The sequence below is a fragment of the Rhincodon typus genome, chromosome 16 (genome assembly GCF_021869965.1).
Source record: "Rhincodon typus isolate 14 chromosome 16, sRhiTyp1.1, whole genome shotgun sequence".
In the NCBI taxonomy this organism is placed as follows: domain Eukaryota; kingdom Metazoa; phylum Chordata; class Chondrichthyes; order Orectolobiformes; family Rhincodontidae; genus Rhincodon; species Rhincodon typus.
Window position 1 is genome coordinate 14,061,148 of NC_063347.1, and position 27,128 is coordinate 14,088,275.

The 27,128-nt window shown below is 40.0% G+C and overlaps 1 protein-coding gene across 1 annotated transcript in view; it reads right to left on the reverse strand.

The window, feature by feature from the left end:
* celsr3 (cadherin, EGF LAG seven-pass G-type receptor 3) overlaps nt 1-27,128 on the reverse strand; it is a 232,178-nt gene that overhangs the window by 157,853 nt on the left and 47,197 nt on the right. The window contains exon 3 of the mRNA XM_048606305.1: nt 12,734-12,956. Within this exon, the coding sequence (XP_048462262.1) occupies nt 12,734-12,956 (223 nt within the window). The remainder of the gene's footprint in view (nt 1-12,733; nt 12,957-27,128) is intronic.

Genomic DNA, 27,128 nt, shown 5'->3' on the forward strand with positions numbered 1-27,128 from the left:
TTTCTGAAGGAGGGTCTAGGCCCGAAACGTCAGCCTTCTTGCTCCTCTGATGCTGCTTGGCCTGCTGTGTTCATCCAGCTCTACACCTTGTTATCTCATCAAATGCCTTGTAGATTGTAGTACAGCTTTGGATCTACTGCTGAAAAATCAATGTATATATGTCACAACTACTTGTTCAACTGTAATTAAAGTCGGCTGATAAATAATGGTTCATTTTGTTCCTTTATCAAGATCAACCTTCCCACTTAGTGACCAGAACGTATATCAATATTGGTGTACGAACTAACAGATCCATTATTATTACTGCTCCAATTATCAGATTGTTTTAATTTGCTTTTTGAAAAATGCACCTTTTTATATCATAAAAAGTCACCTTATTATATTATGTTCCAACAATATCTGCCAAAGGACTATTTGTCAAATCTAGTATTTAAATTTGCAAATTTATACATAAACATCATCTAACAAAAAGTTATCTAGCTGTTACAGAAAGTCAGACTGAAGACCTCAGTTCAACTGGTTTAAAAAGCAGTATTATGTTGTCTTTCTCCTGATTTTGTTCGCTCACTCAAGCAACTGCAATCAAAAGATTTTGAGGTGAGCTGTTTCCAAGCAATAATATCAACCTAAATAGGTAGCATATGAGGGAGAGCCACTGCAGGCTGGGACCTACTCTATTTCTCAGCTCTCATTCTGAGAGGAAACAGTGGGAACTATATGATGAAGAACGTCATCCTCCTTCTCATTCATATTCAATGCAGCAAAAACACATATGACTGATGCAAACATTTCAAGAAAACTGCTTTCATACATGACTATGCCCGTTGCACACTGAAATCTGCTTACCAACAATCTTTTTCTTTCATCTGCCAGGTTACATCAAGAAATATTTCACTGCAACTGTAACATAATTAGAACAAGCACTTTTCCAGTCGAAACACGGCAAAGTGAGCATCCTCACGATGCCTCCCTTTATCCACTCTATTGGTGCTATTGCTTCAGTTGACATGTATCTCTATGTACAAATCACATAGAAAATAGGTTTTAAGCATGTATTTTCTTAAAAAAAGAAATGAATGAACCTAACTTCATTACAGTTATCAAATTACAAGAGCTGCTTCAGAAATTACATTTCTTTATACAGTAAATCTGGCAATTTAATTTTACACATAAATGGTTTAAACTAGTTTTTAGGAGCTTAGAAGACTAATGGTATTATCCATTGTTTTATCAAGAAATATTCTGCAATTATATTGGATGTATTTTTCCCTCATTTTTCATTTTGATTTTAGTTTTATCGAGACAGACTTTGTTTCATCATCAGAATAGATATAAATAGAGGATTTGAAGAATATTTCTAATATGTAATATAAAATAAAAGTAGAAATGCTGAAAATACTTAGCAGCTCAAGCAGTTGTACAGAGAAACAGATTAAGAATTTCAGGTTGATAAGATTCTGCTGGGTATTTCCAGCATTTTCTGTTTTCATTTTACCATCTGCAGTATTTCACTTTTGCATGAGTGCTTGTTACATGTTTCATTTCATAAGCGGAAATATATTGCTGGCAGTTACACCTGTAGCAAATCACATTTCTAGTAAAAATGGATTTAGGGTCCTGACAGTAGGAAGTCATTTGATCCGATAAGACCATACCAACGCTGGGAAGAGAAAATTCCCTCACTCTACCTCGTCCTGTAGCCTGACAAGTTTATTTCCTCAAGTGCCTTTCCAATTTTCATTTGAAATAATTGATCGATTCTTCTTCCATCAGGACAAAGGGAGAAAAAGAAACTGCACTGTCCTCCTTCTACATTTGGAAAGGCTGGTGAAATTCATACCTTTTTTTGCAATTTTGTATTTTGCAAACACATACAGTGCAGTCTCGGCAAAATGCCAATATACCCTTCAATCCATTGATTGATTAAAGTTAAATTAATTTTTAAAAATTAAGAAAATCATTATGGCCATTCATCCCATTGAGCTCACTTTGGACTGTCCGGACAACAAGCCAGTCATTCCTATTCCATTTTTGATCCCAATGCTGGACAATTTCCCTCAAGAGCCCACCCTAATTTTCTTTGAAAATCACTGTTGGGTCTCACAGGAGTAACAAGCAGGTAACCAATCACCACTATTCCCTAAGTTGTCACAAAAGTTAAGGATTTCGAAAAGTGCACAGAATTTCCCAATTCACCGGTCTTTTAGACCCCATTGACAGAAAGCATAGACCAGATTTTTGTACTTAACAAGAATAACTATTTATGACAAATAAATAGACCCCAGCTGCAGGTAAAAAAATTATGAAATTTTGGCTGTACTAATTGAAATGCTATTGCCCTCAAACTGCCCCTTACACACACAAATAGGAAAAATAACATGGGCATTCTGGGCAAAGGGCAAGACTCAGAAGCAGTTCAACGGTAAGCCCTGACAAGGCATCTGCATTACTGTGCTTCGCTGCCTGTCACTATCTGATTTCATATGAGGAAGTTTACAGTGCCAGTGCCCAACCCTTTATGAGGCTTGCTTCACCCTCTGGTGAGCTTTCTCACATCCTGGGGTCCACTTCCACATTTGTCCTTTTCCCAGCAACCAAGGGTTTTAGCATGGTTATGAGATCAGAGACAAAGTTGCCACATTAATTAACAAGTCCCAAGAATGATCTCAGTCAGACATTTTCTCGGGTCTAGGTGCCTTCATGATGGCTGTATCTTCTTGAGCGCCTCATGTAATCTCTCGCCATTGATTACATGGCCAAGGTACTCAAAGGAGTCCCTGAAATTTTTTTATTTCTCCCTTACCACTTGTAGGCCATGCTCTTGCAACTTGTTTAGGGTTTCCTCTAGGTTTCTCAAATATTCCTTTTCAAAGGAGCCATTGACCAAAATATCATCCACACAACACCGGACTTCTGGCAACCCACATAAAATTTGCTCCATGGCCCTCTGGAATAGAGCTGACATTGACTTGATGCTAAAAGGAAGTCGCTTGCCGCAGGAACATCCCCTGTAACTATCGTCAACGGTGGCTGAGACACGTTCATGACCCCTATCTCTAAGCAGGCTTGCATCAGATCTGGTTTTGAGAATTTCCTTTTCCCTGCCAGTCCACTGAATAAGTCTTCTATGAGTGGAAGTGGGTACTGATCCGACCCATGGCTGGATTGACTGTGACCTTAAAGTCATGACAAATCCTCACCAAGCCGTCTTTTAAAATTGCTGCTTTTAAGAGTGGAACGACTGGAGAGACCCAATCATTGTTGGTCACTAGTTCCAATGCTCTCAGATTCACAGCCAATCCAGTTCCACCTTCACTTTAGACCAGATGGCATACAGAACCACACGTGCCTTCAGACTCACTGGAAGAGCCTTTGGCTTCAGCTGTATTTTAATTCAGGCTTCTTTCATTTCCACCGGGTTCCCTTGAAGACATCTTTTTGCTTGTCCAGGATCTCATGCAAACTCATGTTTGAGTCCAGCCTATTAATCATGCCCCAATTCAACTTTAATTTTTGTAACCAGGAGTGTCTGAATAATGCAGGGTAGTCACCTTTTACTACGTGTAGTGGTAATTCTGCACATTGGTCCCTTAACTGTACTTCCACCAGTACACAACACTTCACTGGCACTTAATCCATGTATGTCCATAGTGTAATCTGGACAGGCTTCATTGGTAGTGCCCTTAAGTTCTTATAAAGTGATTCAGGAATCAGAGACACTGCTGTGCCCATATCGGCTTCCATCTTTACTGTCTTTCCGTCTAATATGGGAAGAACCCAGAAACAACCAATTTCACCCTGTACCGACAGTGTCTAAACGAAGCTCTGCTGATTCTGGGCCTTCTGCTTCTTCTGTAGTCTCAGCTGACTCCCTGTCTACTTCCTGGCTGGCAGCATGAATCTTATGCCTTGTCCTCAGGACATTTTCTTTTTGACTCCCCTTCCCTTGTTTGGGTTGTAACTGGCAATTTCAGCAATGTGGCCTACTTGCTCATATTCCTGGCACTAAACTCGAGTCCAACACGTTGACTCCATGTGACCAAACTTGCCATGTCAATGATATACTGCTGAGTTTCTGCTACTTTATGCACCCAGGTAGTGCCACCCAATTGTTGCTTCGCTGGCTGCCAAATCCATTGAGGTAGCAATACTGAAGGCTGCCTTGAAATCCAGGTCTCTTTATTAGTAGCCTCAGTTCAATGACTTCATGTCGGAGGCCACAAACCAACCAGTCTCACAAGGCATCGTGGAAGAACCCGCCGAATTCGCAATGTTCCACTAATCTCTTTAAGACGGCCACAAATTGCGCGATGGACTCTCCTTCAGTTGTACCCACTTATAAATGAAACATTTCACGATCAGTGGCTTTGGTGCAAAATAACTTCACATAGTTCATAATAAGTCTTCATTGCTAGTTTCTCTGATTGCACCAGACTCCTCAGAATCATGAATGTCTTGTTCCCAATGGTACTAAAAAAAAACAGTACCATCAAGTCTTCACCTACTCTGTTTGCCTTCAAGTACGAATTAGTTCTGTCTACAGAATCCAACTTTATCTCTCTTTGTTAAACGGTCCTGAAATAACTGCACAGAGGCCAGTAGCTCCTCACCAAGTCACCCTTTATGAACATGTATACAGTACACTGGCTATGACCAGCCAGGATGGAGTAATTTCCTGAAGTCAGGAGACTCTCTGAAACCCCTGTTCATATCTGTCAGCCAAGACTCCCTGATTAGCCCAGGTTAACAACGCCATTGAATGATCTCATAGTCAATAAGATCCACCTGGTTGCAATCACTAAGGTTCCATTGCTCCAAGTTAATCATTTTAACCCACTGGCAGGGATGTTACCCCCACTCAAATCTAAGCAGCTGGTAGCTGCTTGCAGCCCAAGTGTCCTTGGTGAAGGCCCTCCGCAACGCTTTCAGTAAGCTCCCAGGTGAGTACTCCCCTCTTCAGGCAGCATCCTGAGTTCCGTCACAACCGCTACTCCCCAATGAGTACCCTTCTTCTCTGGCATTTAACATTGCTCAGCTCCCCACATGACCATTTCTCTTGACGTTTTAGCCTGTCTTCCAGCAAGTCTACAATGCTACCTCCTCAATTCCACACGCATTTTCAAAGTTCAAGCTATATTTGATCTCCTCCCTTCCTTCCGAAAGCAATAGCAACACACAGTTAATGGGCCATGAGTCAGCCTCATCGCAAGTTACAATAATTACAAAAATAGAGGTGGAGGAAGCTTTCAGAAGAGGTTTCATAAGAGAGCTGGATAAATGCTTGAAAGTGATGAATTTAGAGGGCTATGGAGATGGGGATGGAGAATGAGACAAGGTGGGTAGTTCTTTTGGGAGTCAGTACAGATATAATATGTTGAATGGCCTCCTTTTGTAGTGTAAATTTCTATAATTCTATGATTATATTAGCGTTTATTTACCAGTCCAGGGAAAAGGACCGAATAAATCCGATATATATAGATTGCATTTTCATGAGGGTTTTTATAATCTGCTAAAATTTAGTGGGCAAAGATTGTATGGGTTACATTAATGCAATTTGTATTGTATACTTCTGGCTGATTGCCAAACTGAAACAGGACTATTTATTTATTTATATCAAATTTTTCACTTGCCTTGTTTACTGAATATTAACGGGCATGTAGTAAACATTAGCATTATACAAATCACTAAAACTTGTTCAACTAAAAATGAAACAGCCATTCAAGATGTAAAACATGTTGAACAAGCAGAACGATGCCTAGACAATGCGACTCAACCAAAGCAGCATCACATCTGCACTTGAGAATAATTCATTCATTCAGATTTTACAACAGCTTTGTCATTTTTACTTCAGCATCAAACGTGTTTGAGGGTACCTAGCACAGCAGGAATTGTTCAGTTGACAATAACAACAATGAAGTTTCTAGCAAGCCACTCAAAGTATGCAGATGTCTCTCGAGGCTGGCATTAAACATTAGTTGAACAACAACAGTTTATCCCACATAGAGATAGTAAGAACTGCCGATGCTGGAGTCAGAGACAACACAGCGTGGAGCTGGAGGAACACAGCTGGCCAGGCAGCATCAGAGGATAGGAAAGTTGACGTTTCAGGTCGGGACCCTTCTTCAGTTTATCCCACATTGTTTGAGTCTAACTAGAAGCTATAAAAAGATCACAAGGTAGGGCTGCAGAAATCTGAACCAGGAACAGTTTATTATACGTCCTTACAGCTACACAGTCAGACCTAGACTGTTGCTCAAGCTCGCGCCTCTGGATCATCTGACCCGATCTCTTAAAGGGGCAGCATGCACCCCCAACTACATGCAGAACACCCATCACTTGCTAAAACTAGATGGGTTGCCATATGTTTTGGAACCGTCAGATTTATCCATTTAAATTATTATTATTATTTCTACCATTTATTGTGCTGTTACCAGCCATGAAGATAAAAAATGTAAAATATTCAGTCCATGTTACAGGTGCCTGCAACTGTTATGTTACCTATCACAAACTTTAGAATGCCATGGATCATATCAATCCAACTGTCAAATACCAGACAGCAGTAAGAAATGCTGTAAAGCTAAACTATTACATCAAATGTGAACATGTTTGGCATTGCTATTCATTCTCTCTGCTTGAGGAAGCCCAGCAGACTACTGACTAATTCATTTAATTTTGCTCAACTTTGACAACGTTGGGGAAATTCACGAAGAACATGAATATGTTGACTGGAAAAGTTGCAAAAAATGTTGCCTATTAAAAAGAAATTCAGAAACAAAATAGCTTCTCATTACCAGTAAAAAACAAATTTAGCTATCACTCATTGTAATAAAGTTAACCTCCAAAGGATTGGAAGTAGCTGGGAAGATAAATGGGACATTTTAGCAATAATGGACAAGAAATGAGATCTTTGTAAAACAGAAGAATTACCATTTCATAATTAAATGGAAAAAGTGACTTGACTAAGGATAGTAACTCACTTGGTGTAACACCTTTCATGGATTAAGTGTCCTTGATGGCACTTCAGGGAAGAAACAGGCATTTGAGCAATACCAGGGTGAGGAAATGTGCCTGAAGGCATAATAATCAAATAGCTTTTGGGGAGGCTTTTAAAGGCACACAGAAGGGTAACAAATGGATGGATGTAGAGAGTTCCAAGGAGGACAGCAAAGTGGCTGAAAACAGGGTGAAGCTGAAAAAAGGGAGTTTGCACACAAATCCAGCTTTAAATGGCCAGGGCTGTGGGATGAAAGAACGGAAGGCGTTGTAATTAAAGGTACGAATTTCGAATTCAAGGCAGCATAGGCTGGAGATAAAACAAGACACACGGTGGCAGACATTTACATAGACAGGAACGGGGCAGGTTTCTGCCATTCAGTTATACTGTACCTCAAATCAGTTTTCTCACCTTTATTTATTCAAGTGCAGGCTGGAAAATTTCAATTTACCCAGCATGCACAACTTCTTCAGAAAAGACAGTGAAATGTGGAACTACACTTCGAGCCAGAAAGTGTTTCATGATTACACTTATATGGTCTGGCCCACATTGGTGCCCACATGTTTTGAACTCCTCCACCAGAGTAAATAATTTCTTTGTGGGTTGCATCTTGCATTGGTTTTTGGGCTGAGTGCAAATTACATCAGGTTTTTTCGAGGGATTTTCACAGCAAGGACCAGTGAGATTTCTTGCCATATCTTAGCCAGACTCACTTCTCTAACTGCCTGACCCATATTGTCCCTCGTGCCTGATTCCATCCCCACCTTATCATGTGTCATTCCTAGAACAACGTGCCACACGGTGGATATCCGCCACAAGACTGGCATTTTTTATGCCCGCGCCATCTTTAAAAGCCCATAGTGCACCTGGACAAGAACAGTCAGTCTGGTGCACTGTAAGGTTCCTAACATTTGCCCTGAACATGGCAAACAGGTAGAAATTGGCACATACTTTGCCAGCAGGAATCTGGAGTTCTACTGGATAGGGTACGCAGAAGTGGGCTTTCCTGTTACTCCAGGCCCAGCAGGGGAAGCTACAATACCAGACTATGCCAGCCTGATCCAAGGTTGCCACCTGGGACAGCGCAGACTCAGCTAACTGGAGGAATGCTCTGCAGTGTAGGAAGAAGGTCAATGTCCTCCTCTACTCTGCCAGCATCAGTGCCACTATCTTCTCTCCAGTACTTTGCACTTATTCTATCTCTACTACTGTACCCACCTCCCACTAACGGCCATGCTCCACACTCTTCCTATCGCCTGCAGCATCTTCCCTTAGTCACTCTCATCTACTCCAAACCCTGTCACCACAAGCTCTGCACTGCCTACTCACCACCACCTACCCCAACTCACCATCACATGCAGCAAAAATACCAACTGTGCTACCTGCCTTCATTTCCCATAATACCTGACCTTCTGCCTTTCCAGGAAGAAATCAGCACACAGTGAAGCAGAGAGTCAAGACGAACGGCGGGCTATGTGACATTCAGCTCCTCACCCCTAGGCTATCCTTGGCTTACTGATGTCAGAGAGCTTGTGTAGTTGTGGCCTACTTATTAAACACCTATTGGGGCATTGCCGCAAAGGATAAAATCCTGCCTACTATAATCTACGTTATCATTCTAGCCTGTAGAATTCTCTGCCACAGAAAGCACTTGAAGCCAAAATATTGAATATTTTCCAGGAGAAAATATAGTTCATAGGATTGGAGGGATCAAAGGCCATGGGGAGAAAGCATGACCAGAGTACTCAGTCAGATAATCAGCCATGATCACACTGAATGGCAGAACAGGCACAAAAGGGCCGAATAGCCTATTCCTGCTTCTATTTTCTAGCTCCTATGACTTACTGTGCCGGGGCCCCTGAGCGAAGGCTGTCCCCTTTATTTGACTGAGGCCTGCGGGCAACCATGAGAAGCTTCCTGTGTGTCAATGCTAAGCTGCAAAGCAAAGTAGAGGTCTTATGAGCCTGGCATCTCTAGCTGAGGGGGTAAAACTCATAAAGGCTGGACAAGATAACTCAAGAAAGGGTAATTCTGAGCATCCATGTGGACTCAGAATCAGTGAGCCATACAATAGCAAGTAAAGGCGCCACATGTCCATGAGCTGAGTGCATGTCCATGACCGCACAGCATCCTTATTGCTGCATTACAATGATTGTCTTGGTGCACCCTAAGATGCAGAATTGCCCTGTAAGTGGACTGAGGTTGTGTCATGAGGGTTCTTCGAGGCTGGTGCATGCTGGATCCCTTTATGCATTCACTTGGGGTTTGCGTGCCTGGTGCCCATACAGCATACCCTGAGATGGTGGAGCCTGATATGCAACATGGGGGTTCTCTGGAGCGAGGGGCAAGCTGAATTTACCAGCCACCCACTCTGGTTTCCACTTTGAGATTTCTCAACATCTAGTTTATTCGGACTGTTTAGTAAGCTAGGAAACTGAATTAAAATAAGGAGACTTGATCTATTAATAAGGCATTTAACAAGCTATAATCTTGCTTAATTGTTAACTCAAACACCTTCATCGAAGTATAAAATCTGAGGTAAAATACTACCGATGTCAATAGGCCTCGTCAGATCTGTCACCCGATTTTGCCATCGCTGAAAATTCTATAAGACTCCGCACTCTAGAACTATTCTATTGATTCGCTGTTTCATTTTTAAAGACTTCCATGAGATGACCCCTTCATCATTTAAACTGAAGGGCATTCTTCTTGAGATGCAGTATACAGAACAGAACATTGTTCTCTAGATAGAATGTGAACCAGGGCTTCATATAACTACTAAAGAATAACTTCCTCCCTTGGTATAGCAGCGCAATGTGATAAAGATCAACATTACATTTTGATTTTTGATTGCTTTTTGTACTGCGATGTATAATTGGATACCCAACTCCATTTGACTTTCTTGATCCAAAATGGGTTAACTAACATCCCCCAAGCTTAAGTTTATTTGCCACAGCTTTCCACTACTCACTTAATCTGTAATAATTTATTCCCATTTTCACAATTAACTGTACCTTCTAATTCATGTTACCCACAAATTTGGGTGCACAACTTCATCCTTTTCATTCAATTCATTGACATACATCATAAAAAGCTGATGACGCAGGACAAATCCTCAAGGAACACTCACTTTCCATTTCTCATGACAGTCACCCAAGTGTGTCACTGAGTGAAATTCCCTACTAATGCAAGGTAGAAACAATTCTATACTCTGGACTCCATGTGATCAGACTCAGGTGAAGGTCCAAATTCATTTCAGAGTCTGGCAACGTGCGATCAAGCCAAGCTCAAGTCCCAGACTTGAAAATCCACCTTACCTACTGTAACACCCAGTCCTGTGTTGTTCTTAGAAGTTATTTTTAGGTATTCACTCCTTCAATCTTATAAACTATCTCCAAGCAAATGTGTTACTCGTGATATGTCACTCATGCAACACGGTGCAACAGTAGCACCATATGGTATTTCTTTGCTTTAGCTTCCCTAGTTGCAATCATACCAGGCTCCTTTTCCAGGATTTCCGTTGGACAACTTTATGCCCATGGAAACTACAGTGTTTCTGCTGTAAGTCAGATTACAAAAAGGTTTCATTTGTTTTATTCTGGTCACAGCTAACATCTACTTACCGGCATTGGCATTTTACAGGAGGCGATGGCCTAGTGGTATAATCATTGGTCTATTAATCCAGAGACCCAGATAATGTTCTGGGGACCTTGGTTCGAATCGCATCACGGCAGATGGTGGAATTTAAGTTCAATTTTAAAAAACGTGGAATTAAGAGTCTAATGATGACCATGAATCCATTGTTGATTGTCGGAAAAACCCATCTAATTCAGTAATGTCCTTTAGAAAAGGAAACTGCCATCCTTACCTGGTCTGGCCTATATGTGATTCCAGACCCACAGCATGTGGTTGACTCTTAACTGCCCTCTGGGCAATTAGGGATGGGCAATAAATGCTGTTACCTCGTGATGCCATCATCCCATGAATGAATAAAGGAAAAAGATGCTTTGGGATCAAACATCACAATCAATACACTTTTAAATAACAAGACCTGTACTTAGCATCATGCTCTCTAACTTGTACTATTAGCCAAAAAGAAGAAAATGCAATTTTTTGCTGTCCACAAAAGCTGAAAGTCTTGAACATTAAATTGGATTACTTCCAAGTGACGGAGCTAGAAAAGCTTTATACTTTATAAATATTAAACACAGCTGCTTTCTTCTTTCCCTCTCCATCAGTTAACTTAGAATTTCTAGTAGAATTGAGATGTGACCTTTAATATATTTGATTTTGTAAATCCCTCATTTTATTTCTCTATGCTAAATACTGATAAAATATTTCATTGGCACCCAATAAGGCTCCTGTCCAACCTCTGCATAATACAATAGCTGGTAAAGATAATGACAAAAAAAACCTTTTTCATATCATTTAAATACAGATTTAATCAAACACTGTTTCAAAAAAAATATTAACCTACTGGTGCTCACTCCTCAATACCGATTCCTGGCTGAATTGAAGAGCCTGATGTAGGACAAATCAGTGCCTGTGAAATGAATTTGGTTTGGTCAAGGTTAGCACAACAATGCTGCACTTTCACTCGTCTATCTGAATTAGTTCAGTAGGCAAGCGGGAATATTAATCCACTTGCAATCCATAAACAAAAATTAAATCTATTTTTGTTCCAGTTTTCAATAGAATTCTATCTCAAATGACTGCAAATTAATGGCCACCACTTACTCAGGTCAGTATTCCATCGACTGGCACAGCAGAAGGTGATTCTACTGACGTTACTGAATATACAGATAGATCATTTCTCCCCACTAATCTTTTTATTGGTGAGTTCAACTAGGTGCACATTCCCTAGAATTGCAAAGTCACCTCATATCTCAAGCACACCCAAATCATGTCTACTGGATTATTCCTTTTTTTCTCCCCTTGGAAGCTTGTATAAATGTGTCTGTACAAATTTGGTAAGAGGTTCTGAGCAGCAACCTAGTGCTTCAGCCCTGCTCCTGAGAGTTAGCAATTCCAGACTCGCCATTCCAATCAACAAATCTTTCTGCTCTTGTTTCTGCCAGGAAATTCCAACCCTAGTTTCAACCACTAATCTTATTGCCATCAGTTACTTCAATCAGTAAAACTTGTCCACTCCATTAGCCAAAGCTCAATTCCTATTGACACCTGCCATCAGACTAAAATAAATCACAAATCCCATTGTATAGTGATTTACAGGGCCACCCCTACAATATTTGTATCCAAGAATGAATCATGGCATCAGAAGCTCTCACAGATCATGGAGTACTTTTGATGCTGCATTTTGAATGCACTCACTTTTTCGGAGTCTAAGCAAACCTCAGCAAATTTAGAGACATCTCACTCACCCGGAGAATAAATCTGCGACTCCTACACAGTCATCCACTTCATTTATATTTGTAGAAATGACTTCATTGAACATGATCATCCGAAGAGCAAAAATCTCACAGCAGAAACATGCTCCGTGAGTAACACAATATTGCAGCTTCCAAATGAATTGTTTCTGAAAGATTCCATCCTCACTTCCATCAGGATAAACCCCAAGGAGTGTTTTGATAAACTGTCTTTTAAGGTACACAAATTACACTGGAATAATTAACAAATAGAATGTTTCCCATACCACGTCGAGCATTTTTGATTACTGCATTTCATTTCAGCAGAACCAATTTCTCAATGGAAAAAGGACAGAGTGTACGTAATACTCACAACAGGGAGATTGTCATGTGAAACCTTTGTCGCAGGCCATGAAACATCACAAACGACTTTGGTGGGAAAGATCGGGCTGTCACTTCACAGTATGGCTTCTCATATCCTCCTGAAGGACAATTACACTTGAATCCGCCTGCTGGGAGGTTCGTGCAGGTTCCGCCATTTCTGCACACACCCGGAGAGCAGTGCCCAGACTGACTGTCCACTTCGCAATGATCACCTGACCAGAGTTAAAGTGCAAATGTCAATGAAAGCACATCACAGATATAATCCCTTCCACTCAATAAAATCCAGCTTTTTTCTCATAAATCCGGTGGAAGTTGGAACATTACTGTGTATACTGATCAGTGTCGCTTGGGAAAAAAAAACGCCAAGTTAAATGTGGCACCGCAGCAGTTTGAGAATAATAACACTAGCTATGTGAAGCAGATTGTTTCAAAAGTGGAAGTTTTCAACATCCTCACAGCAACACAGAAAGAAACAATGCTAAGAAAGTTAAAAAATGTGTCCAGGTCAGCCCAAGAACCAAACTGACATCCTAAAACTGGAGATAGCAAGAACTGCAGATGCTGGAGTCAGAGATAATAGGGTGGAGCTGGAGGAACACAGCAGGCCAGGCAGCATCGGAGGAGCAGGAAAGTTGATGTTTCGAAGGGTTCTGACCTGAAACGTCAACTTTCCTGTTCCTCTGATGCTGCCTGGCCTGCTGTGTTCCTCCACCTCCACATTGTATTATCTCCTAAAACTGGACACAGTTTTTATAGATGTCTGACTATTAAGATCTTTACTAAACAAAATTACTTGCAATACAATTAAATTAATATCCATTTCCTTATTTATGTTTTCTCAAAAAGGTTTCATAAAAAGATCATAAGGCCACTGCAGCATTAAACCATCATTCTACTGATTGTTTGAATCAGCTGTTTCGAAGAGCTATACAACTAAAAGCACACCCTCGCTGTCAATACAGTGATTATTGATGACATGCACAGGTGCGTACATTTCCACTACTGTGGTGGTTAGCTTGAGCGTGGGATGGAATTAAGCCAACTCCTAAAGCAAATAGAAGGAGACCCTTGTCCATACAACTTTCATCTTCCCTGGAGACAGTGGGCCCTTTAAACAGTTTCCAGACTGACCAAGGTCTCTACGCACTGCCCAATATCAGTGGCGTCACCAAGACCATTCAGGCTGCATTGCAGGCTAAACAAAGACTCACACTGTTGAGGAACATCCAATGACTAAACATGAAGGTGGGTATAAATAACTCCATCCAGCCACTAATGTTATTTGGTGCTGTAACTTTGCACACACTGTATTAATAAATAAATAACCCCCAATCGTTCCTCATAGTCTCATGTCAATTCATAGCACTTAACATACATTTGCCTTATATATGTATATGCACACACACCAATGAATCCTATAGCTACAACAGAATATATGAAACTGCTTACAAAGCACCCTTTCATAATTTTGATTTTATAAAAAACTTGCTGCTGCAACAATCCTTTAAAATTGGCAATCAACTTGAATTCTCAGGCATTAATATCAGAATCTAAAAGCACTTACAAGCCAAACCTAAATGCATATGCCTAGCTGATAGCCCACACTTCCTCAAAAGGTTTAACACTGTTGACACAGAGTGTCTCTAGGGAGAAGGAAAAACTTTATCTGACTGGCAGCTTTATGTTGATGCTGTATGCTATTTTTCTGCAATCTCTTTTGTCAATAACTCAATAATTTCCACACAGTAAAAAGGCTGTGGGGCAATCGAGAATGTGAGGTCACAGTTTTAGGACAAGGTGTAGCAGATTTAAAACAGGGAAAGTTTCTTCTTTCAAAGGGTTGTGACTCTGTGGTATTCACTACCCCACAGTGTAGTGGATGCTGGGACACTGAGTAAATTTAGGGAGGAGATAGATGATTGTTAATTATAATGGATTGAAGGGTAGTGAAGAGTGGGCAGAAAAGTGGAGTTGAGGCTGCGACGAACCAGCCACGATCGTATTAAATGGTGGTGCAAGCCCAAGGGGCTGAATTGCCTACTCCTGTTCCTAGCTCTTATGTTCGCATGTTCTGTTCTGTGTATAAAGTGCTTATAACTTCTGCTATTGATGCTTTAAAAGTCTAGTTTAAAACAATCTCATAAGGTTGCAGTAACAGAAGTTTTTAAAGAAAATTATGAATGGGTGTTTTTATGAAGGTCCACATCTAAAGATCTTGTTACAATATGGTTCATTGGTTCTGTACAAAGTGGATACCAAAATGCCCTGAGTTAGCCTAGAGGATGAGAGAGGCCCTGGGAGGTTCGGGAGACATGAGTTAATATGGACAGGGCATGATAGACACATTTGGCCCTTACCTTTAAACGGGTTTATGAATCCAGACTGCAGCTCATGACTCCTCCAAGTGTCCATGAACCATGTCATGAAGAAGCTGGTCTGACTGCAGAAGAAATTGTCGGGGGCTAGGTGATGCCTACCTTCACAATGAAGCCAGCCAGGTTGGGAGTGCAGGGTGTGGGCTTTCCTACTCCACCCTTATTCTATGCCACAAAATATTTGGAGCATTGGGAACGGATTGGATAACTTTAGAATAGAAAAACTTTCAAATTTTTGATTTCTCCACTTAAAAGCAGGAATTTATCCCCATGGATGAAATAAACGAACAAACATCAGTGGAAAAAAAAAATGCCTATAGGGAACATGTTTTCTTCTCAGATAATTTAAATTTGCTGTTAACAGAAATTTGCCTTACTTATGAAGGTTAATTTCTAATTTATATGCTGTCAGTAAATATACATTGTTTTTGAGAAAGCATTTTATATTTCTTTTCTAGACCATGTGAGTTGTAAATAATGCATGCTATGTCAGTTTATCAACATCAGTGACTGTTATAAACAGTGGGACTTTTATATGGTTTCTTCTATTAGCAAGGGGACATTAAATATTGTTACTCTATAATAGATTGTTTTAGTGGAAGTTCAGTGCAGTTTATCAATAATTGATGGAATCAGAAGCAGTATATTATATCAGATAACATTATTAGCGGAGGACAGTGGAACAATGAAGTTAACTTTTAACCTAGCTTCAAATTATATTCACACTATTGGGACCGGCATCTCCTGTCTCTGATGGCTGTCCAAGCAGAATAATATTGAGTCGGTTAAACCCATTTGAGAGTACAGGCAAACCCATAGAATAAAAGCGCCATTAAAACCACATTGAGTATCACCAAGAATAAAAATTCCACTGCACTACTTTTGGCATATGCTGGGAGAGCATAGATCAACATTTGGATATTCCAACATGTGATTTTGCATCTGTCGACACAACATCATGAGACAGCATAGAATAATTTCCTAAAAATTCCTCCAGGGAACAATAACATAAAATTTTATCACAAAAGAGGCAAACTCACTCAACAGACATGTAGCTGCTCGATACATTGGCCAAATGGGAAATATTTAAAACCAACCAAAGGGAGGGCTTTTTTTTTTAAAAGTAGTCATGTGCTAGAGGTGGTAACCTCCTGGTACTCTGTATGGAAGACATTAATTTTAAGTGATATTTTCTTAGCAAGGAATATGATGTAGGAGGTGAGGTACATCAAACAGGACATTAGTGAGATGGCATGTGGTATAACAGAACAGGATGCCAAGAACTGTTTAAGACAGTTTTACTTCCTCCATTATGATTTTACCATGAATAAAGTAACCATAGACAACATACTTTATATTAATAAGGAGTTTGCTTCGGGCATTATTATTTCCTGCTTCAGCATTCAAAACACATTCACTATTAAAATCACCATTCTTCTTGGCCTGCTGTGTTCATCCAGCCCTGCACCTTGTTGTCTCGGATTCTCCAGCATCTGCAGTTCCTACTATCTCTCATTCTTCAGAGTATACTAGTTCTACCCGTCCCACAGCAAAAAAACATGAGTGCCGTATCAAATAAGACTACATTTCAGTCATTTCCAATTTCATGGAACCTCACTTGTAGAGACAGGTTTTGCACAAATACACAGGGCAAGGTGGTGGTGATGGGCCCAATATACTGTTATGGTCTCAATCTAGGCTGGTAACTATTTTAAAAGAAATTCAAAATCCAGGGTTTCTTGGTGAAAGTGTGAAGCCACAAGATTCCATATTTAAAACAATTTTTATGGTACAAAAATCAAACTAAGCAAACATTAAATGGTCTTGTGTTGCATGTCATTGTCAGTATGGCTTTAACAGATATAATATAGTAATGATAACATGAGCATGGAGGATATTTAAGTTTCATACTACTGTAAGATCATCTGAAGCATGACAGACTATTGCAAGTATATTCCTCTGTTGTAACTTAATAGTTAAACAAAATTGCCTAAAGAATACGATTTTTGCATAGAGTTGTAAGTTGTAAAAAAAAATCTATTGAACCCTTCAATACCATGATATTCCTGTCCATTTTTTTGTGTAACGGGAGATAACGGCATTTCAAAGACAATGTGCCAGACACCCCCATCACCATCTCTAGGTCAGGTCTGTCCCACCAGCAGACAGACTCACCAAACATGGCAACAGAGTGATATACTGTCAGGAAGGACTTAGTCTAGTAGTATTCAACTCATAACCCCATGAAATCCCATGGCATCAGGTCAAAGAGAGGCAAGGAAACCTGTTAATTACAACCTACCAACTACCTTTCACTGACGAAACAATAGCACTCCATGCTGAACACTACTTGGAGCAAGCAGTGAGGGTGGTAATGGCAGAGAACATACTCTGGATGAAGGACTTCAATATCCATCACCAAACATGGCTCAGCTACACCATTATTGACTGAGATACTGAGCCGGCCAAGTCTTAAAGAATGTAGCTACTAGACTGGGTCTGCAGCAACTGTGGAGCAACCAACAAGAGGGGAAAAAAATCTAACTGACCTTATCCTTATCAGATGCGCAGATGCCCATGGCAGTATCGGTAGGAATGTCTATCGCACAATCCTTGTGAACATGAAGTCCTATCTTCACAATGGGGATACACTTAATTGTGTTGTGTGGTACTATTATTGTGCTAATTGGAACAGACTTCAAACAGATATAGCATCTCAAAATTGGGCACTCATAAGGTGTTGTAGGTCATCTTCAGTAGGTGCATATTCACCCACCATCTGTAATCTCATGGCCTGGCACGTCCACCACTCTAACAATATCACCAAACTAAGTGATCAACCCTGGTTCAATGAAGGAATGCAATGCCAGGAGCAGCACCAGAGAGGGTGAAAAATGAAGTGTCAACTTGGTGCAATACGACACAGGACTACTTGCAAACAGAGGAAGCTGCATGCAATAGACAGGGCCAAGCAACCTCACAAACATTATATCTACCTCCAGCGTCAAAATGGTGATGGACAATCAAACCATTAAACTTGAGGCACCTCAAATATCACCATCCTACATAACGGGGGAGTCCAACATATCAGTGCAAAAGACAAGAGCAAAGCACTTACATTCATCTTCGGCCAAATGTGTCGACTGGATAATCCATCTCAGCCACCTCATGAGGTCCCCTTTATCATAGTTGCCAGACTTCAACCAATTCAGTTAACTCAATTCATCAAGCAGCCGCCAAAAGCACTAGATACTGCAAAGTTTATGGGTCCTGATAGTGTTCCAGAAATAGCACTGAAAACATGTGCTCCTGAACCAGTTGTGGTCCTAGCCAAGCTGTTCCAGTACAGCTACAACATTGACATATACCCAACAGTGCAAAATTGTCCATATATCTTGCATATAAAAAGCAAGACAAAACCAAATCAGCCAATTCCCACCCTCTAAGTCAATGCTCAAAATGATGGAAAATATTGTCAACAATCTTTTCAAGCAGTACTGCTCAGCAATAAACCACTCACTAATGCCTGGATTTCACAAAAGGCCACTCAACTTCTGACCATATTACAGTCGCGGTCCAAACATGAACAGAAGAGCTAGACTTCAGATGTGAGGTAAGAGTGAGTGTCCCTGACATCAAGGCTACATTTCATCAAGGAGCCCTCACAAAACTGAAAAATGGGAGGGCTCTCCAATGGGTGGAGTCAAACGTAGTAGAACAGGCACCAGTTGTAGTTGTTGGAGATCAGCCATCTCAGCTCTAGGTCATCACTGCAGGAGTTTTCCAAGATAGGGTCCTAGGCCCAACCATTCTCAGCTGCTTCATCAATGACCTGCCCTCCATATGAGGTCAGAAGTGGGAATGCTCACTGATGATTGGATAGTGCTCAATACCATTCATGACCGCTCAGACACTGATGAAGCTCATGTTCTTATGCAGCAAGACCTGTACAATGCACAGGCTTGGGTTGATAAGTGGCAAGCAAAATTCATGCCACACAATGCCAGGCAATGACCATCACTATAAGACCATAAGTAATAGGACCAGAATTCGGCCATTCCACACACAGAGTCTGTTCTGCCATGGCTATGTTTCTCAACCCATTTTTCTGCCTTCTCCTTGTAACCTTTGATCCCCTGACTAATCAAGAACCTATCTTTCTCTTAAATACACTCAGTGACTTGGAATCCACAAATTTCTGTGGCAACGAATTCCTCACATTCACTACCCTCTGACCGAAGAAAATCTTCCTCTAAAAGGTCATCCCTTCACTCTCAGGCTGTGCTGTTGGGTCTTAGCCTTTCCTGCTATTAGAAACATCTTCTCTATGTCCACTTTATCCAGGCCTCTCAGTATTCTGGAAGTTTCAAGATCCATCTCATTTCATTTCTATCATCCATTTCTAAACTACATCAAGTACAGACCTAGAGTCTTCAAAAGGTCCTCATAGGACAAGACCTTCATCCAGGGATCATTCTTGTAAACCTCCTCTAGAACCCCTTCAAGGTCAACAAATGCTTCCGTAGATATGGTGCCCAAAACAGTTCGTAATATTCCAAATGTGGTCTGACCAGAGCCTCAGCAGTACATCCCTGCTCTCGTATTTTAACCCTCTCAAAATGAAGGCTAACACTGTCTTTGCCTTCCTAACTGCCAACTGAACTACCTGTTAACCTTGACAGCATCCTGAACAAAGACTCCTAAGTCCCTTTGTGCTTCAGATTTCCGAAGCCTTTCCCTGTTTAGGAAATAGTCTGCGCCTCTATTCTTCCTACCAAAGTGCACAAGCTCACACTTTCCCACATTGTATTTTATCTGCCACTCCTTTGCCCATTCTCCTAGCCTGTCCAAGTCCTTCTGCAACCTCCCTGTCTCCTCAACACTACCTGTCCTGTTGCACAGCTCTGTGTCATCTGCAAACCTAGCAACAATGCCCTCAGTTCCTTCACCTAGATTGTTAAGGTATAATGTATCTCCAACAGATAGAATCTAAATATTGACACTTGACCTTTAATGGCATTACAAAAATCACTGATTCACCAACTAACAACATCCTGGGGATTAGCATTGACAAGAAATTGTACAACGCAGATCAGAGACCGAGAATTCACCTCTCGACTCCTCAGCGTATACCCAGGGCAGGAGTGTGATGGAATACGCTGCACTTGTTTGGATCACGGGAGAGGAAGTTATGGCTTTGATAACATTCAAGAGGTTTGACACCATCTAGGACAAAGCAGCTGGCTTGATTGGCACCTTTCATATTCACTCCCTTCACCGCTGATGCATAGTGGCAGCAGCAATGCACAGCCGTTCACCACCAAGGGTCCTCGAGCAGCACATTTCAAATCCACGCCATCAACTATTAGGCGGATAAGGACAGCAGTACGCATAGGAATATCACCAGCTCCAAGTTCTTCTCACACTACTCTGACTAGTAACTATATTGCAGTTTCTTCAGTGCTGCTCAGTCAAAATCCTGGAACTTTCACCCTCAGAGCACTGTGTGTCGCACACCCCAAATGACTGCATTGGTTCAAAATGGCAGTTCACTACTATTGTTCAAGGGCAGTGAGGGGTTTGCAATAAATGCTAGCTTGGCTACCCTACATAATATGTATTAGTAAAACAGATGCTGAAAATCTGAAGTAAAAAACAGAAAATTAAGAAGAAACTCATAACCTTTAGCCACATCTGGGGAGACAGAAACAATTAACATTAACAGCGACTGTTCATCAAAACTGTCATCAATCTGAAATTTAAACTCTGTTTCTCTCAGCACAAGTACTGCTAGGTCTGAATATTTCCAGAATTTCCTGTTTTTATTTCAATCTAGGTGAAAGAATGTAGTACATCAGGACACACACACACACACACACACACACACACACACACACACAGAGGTAACATGCAATATTGTAAATAGGCAGTGTTCCAAATAAGTACATTTATTATGAACATTTAAGGGCTAGAAATTAAGACAACTTGCCAAGTTCAAGAATTCTACAGCTTGATATGATTATGATGACAGAAGTTGAACTGTTTGGTAGTTAGTTATGAACAATCCCATACTAAAAGAGTGAACTGAAAAGGAAAGACATCCCAACACCACCTGTTCTTCATCTCATATCTGTAAATAAAAAGCATGTAAGTATATAGTTAATATCATTGCAACCACCAGAAAATATCTTGGCATAACGTATGTGATTCTGCCGACCATGTCACTTTTACCTTTGTTATCACTTCATCCACTTCAAAAGCAATTTTCGACTTCCCTGCAACTGCTAAGTAATTTTGACCTTGTCAAAACAGCTGTAAATTCCAAATTACGCATTATTAAAATCAGATCATTCATAGAAAGGATCGTGATATTTAAAAAGATATGATTCTCTCAAGATGTAATTTCAGAATCCAATTCAATTACTGCCTTATTTCTCATTTACAATTAATTGCCCTGAATAATTGAAATTTAACAGCATTTTACGTATCTCAACAGTCACATAGTATTTACTTCTTTCAAAGATCTGCAATTGTTTGAATGACACACTAAGCTATTCTTTATGATTTAAATCTTTTTCAAACCTATATCCTGAAAATCAACAAATATTATCTGACCTGTGTCAAATAGTTGCTTATACAATTTATACAATGTTCAAATTATGACAGTGCAATAAAGCAGAAATGTCTTTACTTCAAAATATCATGAAACCGAGGAAAGCAAATAGAACAGTATGGATTGTTACGAACAAATGGATAATACATTATTAGGTTGAAACCTAATCTGATTATATGCTGCCTGCAAGCTGCTGTCAGTATTTTCTGGATTGATGCAATCACTTAACCTGTTTGCACTGTTGCCGATGGTATGTCAAGGCACAGCATAAACTGCAAAGAAATGACCCAGAGAATCTGATGCAAGAATTTAGAGAAAAGCCCCTGAATATACCTTAAGCATCTCCATCCATTATTCCTAGATGCTTAAAATCATGCCCAATATAGAACTTTCCAGCTTTCACATCCTCTCCACCCACCCCAATCTAGCAGTCCCCGTTGAAGTATGGTTCTGCCTTTTGGTTCACTCAAGCGTTCATTTCTCAAACAGAACTTGAACTGTTGAATACTGGACAGTGTCTAAGCCCCACCAGAAACTATTCTTACCTGACCTCTACATTTCCAACAAGAAGCATCAAATACAGGGACTGTAGTGGAAGTTCATTCAGACTTCTTCCCAGGAAAGTGGGACGGTCCTATAAACATAACATTGGGTAAACTGCTCTGCATTCTCTCGATTTTTGAAGAATGAGAGATGATCTCATGGAACTTGCAATGTACTCAAAGGGACAAAACAGGGTAAATGTCATGGATCAGCTGTAATTGCACAGAATTTCAGGCAGGCTCAACGGGCTGAAGTGCTTAATCCTGTTCCTGTGTTCCAAATATTAGTCTGAAATAAGTTTAATTTCACCATCACTATCCTAGACCACATCTATTTCCAGGTGAATATGTCTCTGTAGGAATGACCGTTCTAGGTCACTTTGTGCATTCAAAGAGGCAGATATGGAATAGTGAGTGGCAATGATGCCCTAGACTGCTATTGGTGTCCCCAAGTTGAAGAAGGGATCAGAATACAGGCAAAAGTTAATAAAATATTCTAAAACAAACATTAATTATAAATATTCTAAAAATTTAAAAAGATAAAAATTCTTCAGACCAATCACCTCACGTTATTTTATATCCAGTGACTAATAAAGGTCTAACGTTATCATAAAGGTGAATACAATCTGTCTCCCAGCTTGTTCAAAGATGAGCATCCTACTGCAATGACATAGGCTTAATGTTGCACCACCATGGGCTTTCAAAAATTCTTTAATCTTCAGCTGAAAGCCACGTACTTTGTTCTCAGTTTTCCTTTTCCTCCAGTTCCTCTCCAAGGAATTTAGGGGTTTCCTCTTCATTTGCAACTTCTCTTTGATTCGGTTATTAATTTATTCTCTGGTGCTATCACTGGAGGGGATGAACTGACTATGTTTTATTCATCAAAAAAGCACAATGCTCTACACATTCTTTCCAATGCATGTACGCTCTGCATTCAAAAGCTTCAGGTTAATGCCTGTCAATCCCATCCCCAACATACAATTATAGAGTTTAAAGATGTTTGGTGTTTCAAAGCAAAGCTCCAACTTTGAAATAGTCAGATTTCTTCTGTTAAACCCTTAACCTTTTAAAACCATGGGCTTTCATCCTGAATAAAAGCTGGAAGTCTGTTGACAATTTGATAAGACTGTTATCAACAGTATGCTATAGCTGTCTCAGAAATAATGCTGCCACATGCAAATTCAGTTTTTCACATTTTAGATTGTTTTGAAAGTTAATGAGTGACATTCAGCAAAGCAGCAATACAGTTTGATATTTGGATAGGGAAAGGGAGAGGGAAGTCTCAGGCTTGTTTCCAGATTTTGTTTATATAACAATCACAGTCGTAAGAAATAAACAGGAAATTGAAATGATTAAAATGTGTAAATTCAGAGTTATACTGTAAAATCTCAATGCATTACAAAATGACAACCTAACAGAGCATGAGAAAACTAACTGGCGGGGGGTTAGATACATTTGCATCGGAAGCAGTTCAATGACAGTTCATTCAGCTGTTGTCTTATGTGGAAATCTTGAATAGGTTGTGCTTATACTCATTAAAGTTTAGAAGAATAAGAAGTGATCTTAATGAAATGTACAAGATTCTCAGGGGACTTGACATGGTAGATGCTGCCAGGATGCTTCCCATGTGGAGGATTCTAGAACTGGGGAACAAAGTTTGAAAATAAGAAGCCCCCTCCATTTAGAGATGGAGATAAGGAAGAATTTCTTCTCTCAACGTGGTCTCAAAATTTTGAATTGGAACTGAAAGTTGGAACTTTGAATACATTCAACACTGAGTTAAACAGATTTTTAATGAAACAGTGAGTCAAGGATCAAGCAGGACAGTGGAATTAATGCCACAATCAATTAGCCATTGCCTTAATGAATTTTGTTCCTATTCCATATGATTCTATATTGCACTGTTTCAATTCCTCCAAATATTCCAAAGCACTTCTTGGTAATTAACTATTTTTCAAATGTCACTGTTGTCGCTTAGACCAAAGCAGAAACCAATTTGCACACAACAAATTTTCAAATTTTAAGATGAATAGTCAATTAAACAGGCTTGGTGCTGTTTTTTTAAAGATAAAAGACATTTTGAGAGGACTTGAAAATAAAAGCAGGGATGTATTCCTAAGGCTTTATAAGGCTCTGGTCAGGCCACATTTGGAGTATTGTGTGCAGTTTTAGGCCCCATATCTCAGGAAGGACGTACTGGCCCTGGAGCAGGTTCAGAGGAGGTTCATGAGAATGGTCCCAGGAATGGAAAGCTTAACATATGAGGAACGTTTGAGGACTCTGGGACTATACTCATTGGAGTTTAGAAGGATGAGGGGGGATCTAATTGAAACTTACAGAACACTGAATGGCCTGGACAGAGTGGATGTTGGGAAGATGCTTCCATTGGTAGGAGAGACTAGGACCCGAGGGCACAGCCTTAGAGTAAAGGGAAGATCTTTTAGAATGGAAATAAGGAGAAACTTCTTCAGCCAGAGAGTGGTGAATCTATGGAATTCACTGCCACAGAAAGCTGTGGAGACCAGGTCATTGAGTACATTTAAGACTGAGATAGATAGGTTCTTGATTATCAAGGGGATCAAGGGTTACAGGGAGAAAGCAGGAGAATGAGGTTGAGAAACTTATCAGCCATGATTGAATGGCGGAGCAGACATGATGGGCGAATGGCCTAATTTCTGCTCCAATGTCTTTATGGTCTATGGTCTTATGGTCTAAATGTCGGCCTGAATTACAGAAGAATTCCCTATTCTTATTTAAAAATATGATGGTATCTCTAACACCTATCTGAACAAGCAGACTTAATATTTAATAAAAACCAAAAGAACTGCAGATGCTGTAAATCAGGAACAAAAACAAAAACAAAGTTGCTGGAAAAGCCCAGCAGGTCTAGCAGCATCTGTAAAGGAAAAAACAGAGTTAACATTTCCGGTCTGGTGACCCTTCCTCAGAACACACTTAATATTTATCCAAAAACACAATGTTAGCCACAATGCAGCACCAACCCAAAAATGGACTCAAGTGTCAGCCTCCATCGTGTGCTCAAGTCCTAGAAGGGGACTTAAACATTGCTAAAAGGGGACAAGAAGTTGAAGTTGAAGCTTATTGTCTTGCACTAATCAGAACTAGGGTGCAAGAAATAGACATGAACAAAGGGATGCCATTTTATACAGCATGAGAAGTGGGTGCTGATTGGTTATACCATCACTGACATGAAAATACAGCAAGACCAATTATCTATTGGTAAATTTCCCTACTTGAGCTACCAGTCTTGATAGCAAAAATCCAGTTCTCAAATGTACTTGTTTCACCTATCCAGAATCCAAAGGTGTAACACATTGATAGATAAGAAAGCTATGATGAAGCATGGAAAATTTTCTCAGGTACCATATTTTTCCCTTATGATCTTCTGAAAAGAGTGGACAGTGTTTTCTTTTTTAAGCTTCTCCTACTTAGTCTAGTCATTGCTCATGTTGAGAGCATAATTCAAAACATAAAGGTTCTGCCAGATTATTTATTTGTGGGTGAAACTGTACCAAATGTAAAGATGTCTGTGTTAGAAATTCATGTAATTCGCATTTTCCAAAACAGAACCTATGCAGGAACCAAACCTCTCAGTCCAAGGATATATAGGCTAAAAGAACAATAAAGGAAATTTGTAGCCTTTACAATCAACTAAATTCTACAGTCAGCCTAGCCATAATAGATCACTCAACATAGGTCTTGGAAGCCAGTGCAGATGAGTCAACATCCCACTATAATGTGTATTTAAACACTGAGTCACCAGTAGATCCTGATCCTACTGTATGCTTCAATGAATAATGCTATTATTTGCTATGATGAGAGGTCACTGCTCTGAAACTGTTCACAGATGCTGTCTGATCTAATGGGTACTTTCTAATATCTTCATTCTTATTTTAGCTCTCGAGCATCTACAATGTTTTCTTGTTTTAAGGAATTATTGTCTAGTATCTGATACTCAGAACTCTTTAGGGGGGATCTCCCACACCCTGTCTGAGATAAGGGAATCATTCCCTCTATCTAATTGTGGTAATTTTCTTTTAAAAAATCTAATTGAAAGAACACCTATGAACCAGCTTAAAATATTGTGCAGTACAACTTAAAAATTCAACCTTGGACTAGAATGGTGATTGCAGGAGATTAAAATCCTTATCTTGCCAAACGAAACTGAATGATGTAAAGAACAACAGGGAATTCAATCACATTATAAATGTTAAGCAGCTGGCCAATCCTTAAAAATTGCAGCCTGTGCTGCTAGTACCTATACAAGATCCAAGAGGCACCTATGCAAGAGGCACATTCTAATAAATACGGAACTACAGCCGCGAGGCAAGCTTCCAACTGCACAGACGCTAAAGTTAGTTGCATTCATGAGTATCAAACCACCCAACTGGTTACCAGCACCAGATGAAGAACCAAGTACCTTTTACTTTTTTTAATGTCTGCTGTTACTGAGCATATAATGCATTCCTAAACACAACCTTATCTCACTGATAAACCTGTAAAATCAATTCTAGTACTGAGTGATGAGGAAGTCAGAATATATTCATTTTGCTTCTGGATCTAAGTTTCAATCCAGTCCATGTCGTTATGCTAGTCTATAAAAGTATGATATTAAATTAGTTGGTGAGGCTTCCATACACAGTCCCTTGTGGTTTTGGATTCATACACCAACAGTCTAACTTGAAAGATCACAAAGGTTGCTGCTAAGAGAAATTGATAGATTCACACAAATGCACTAGAGTGATCGCTGAAGTTTGTATTATTTCGGACAACACTAATAGCTTTGCTGTACATTTTACAGTGGCACTCCTCAATTTTAATAAGAGTAGACTA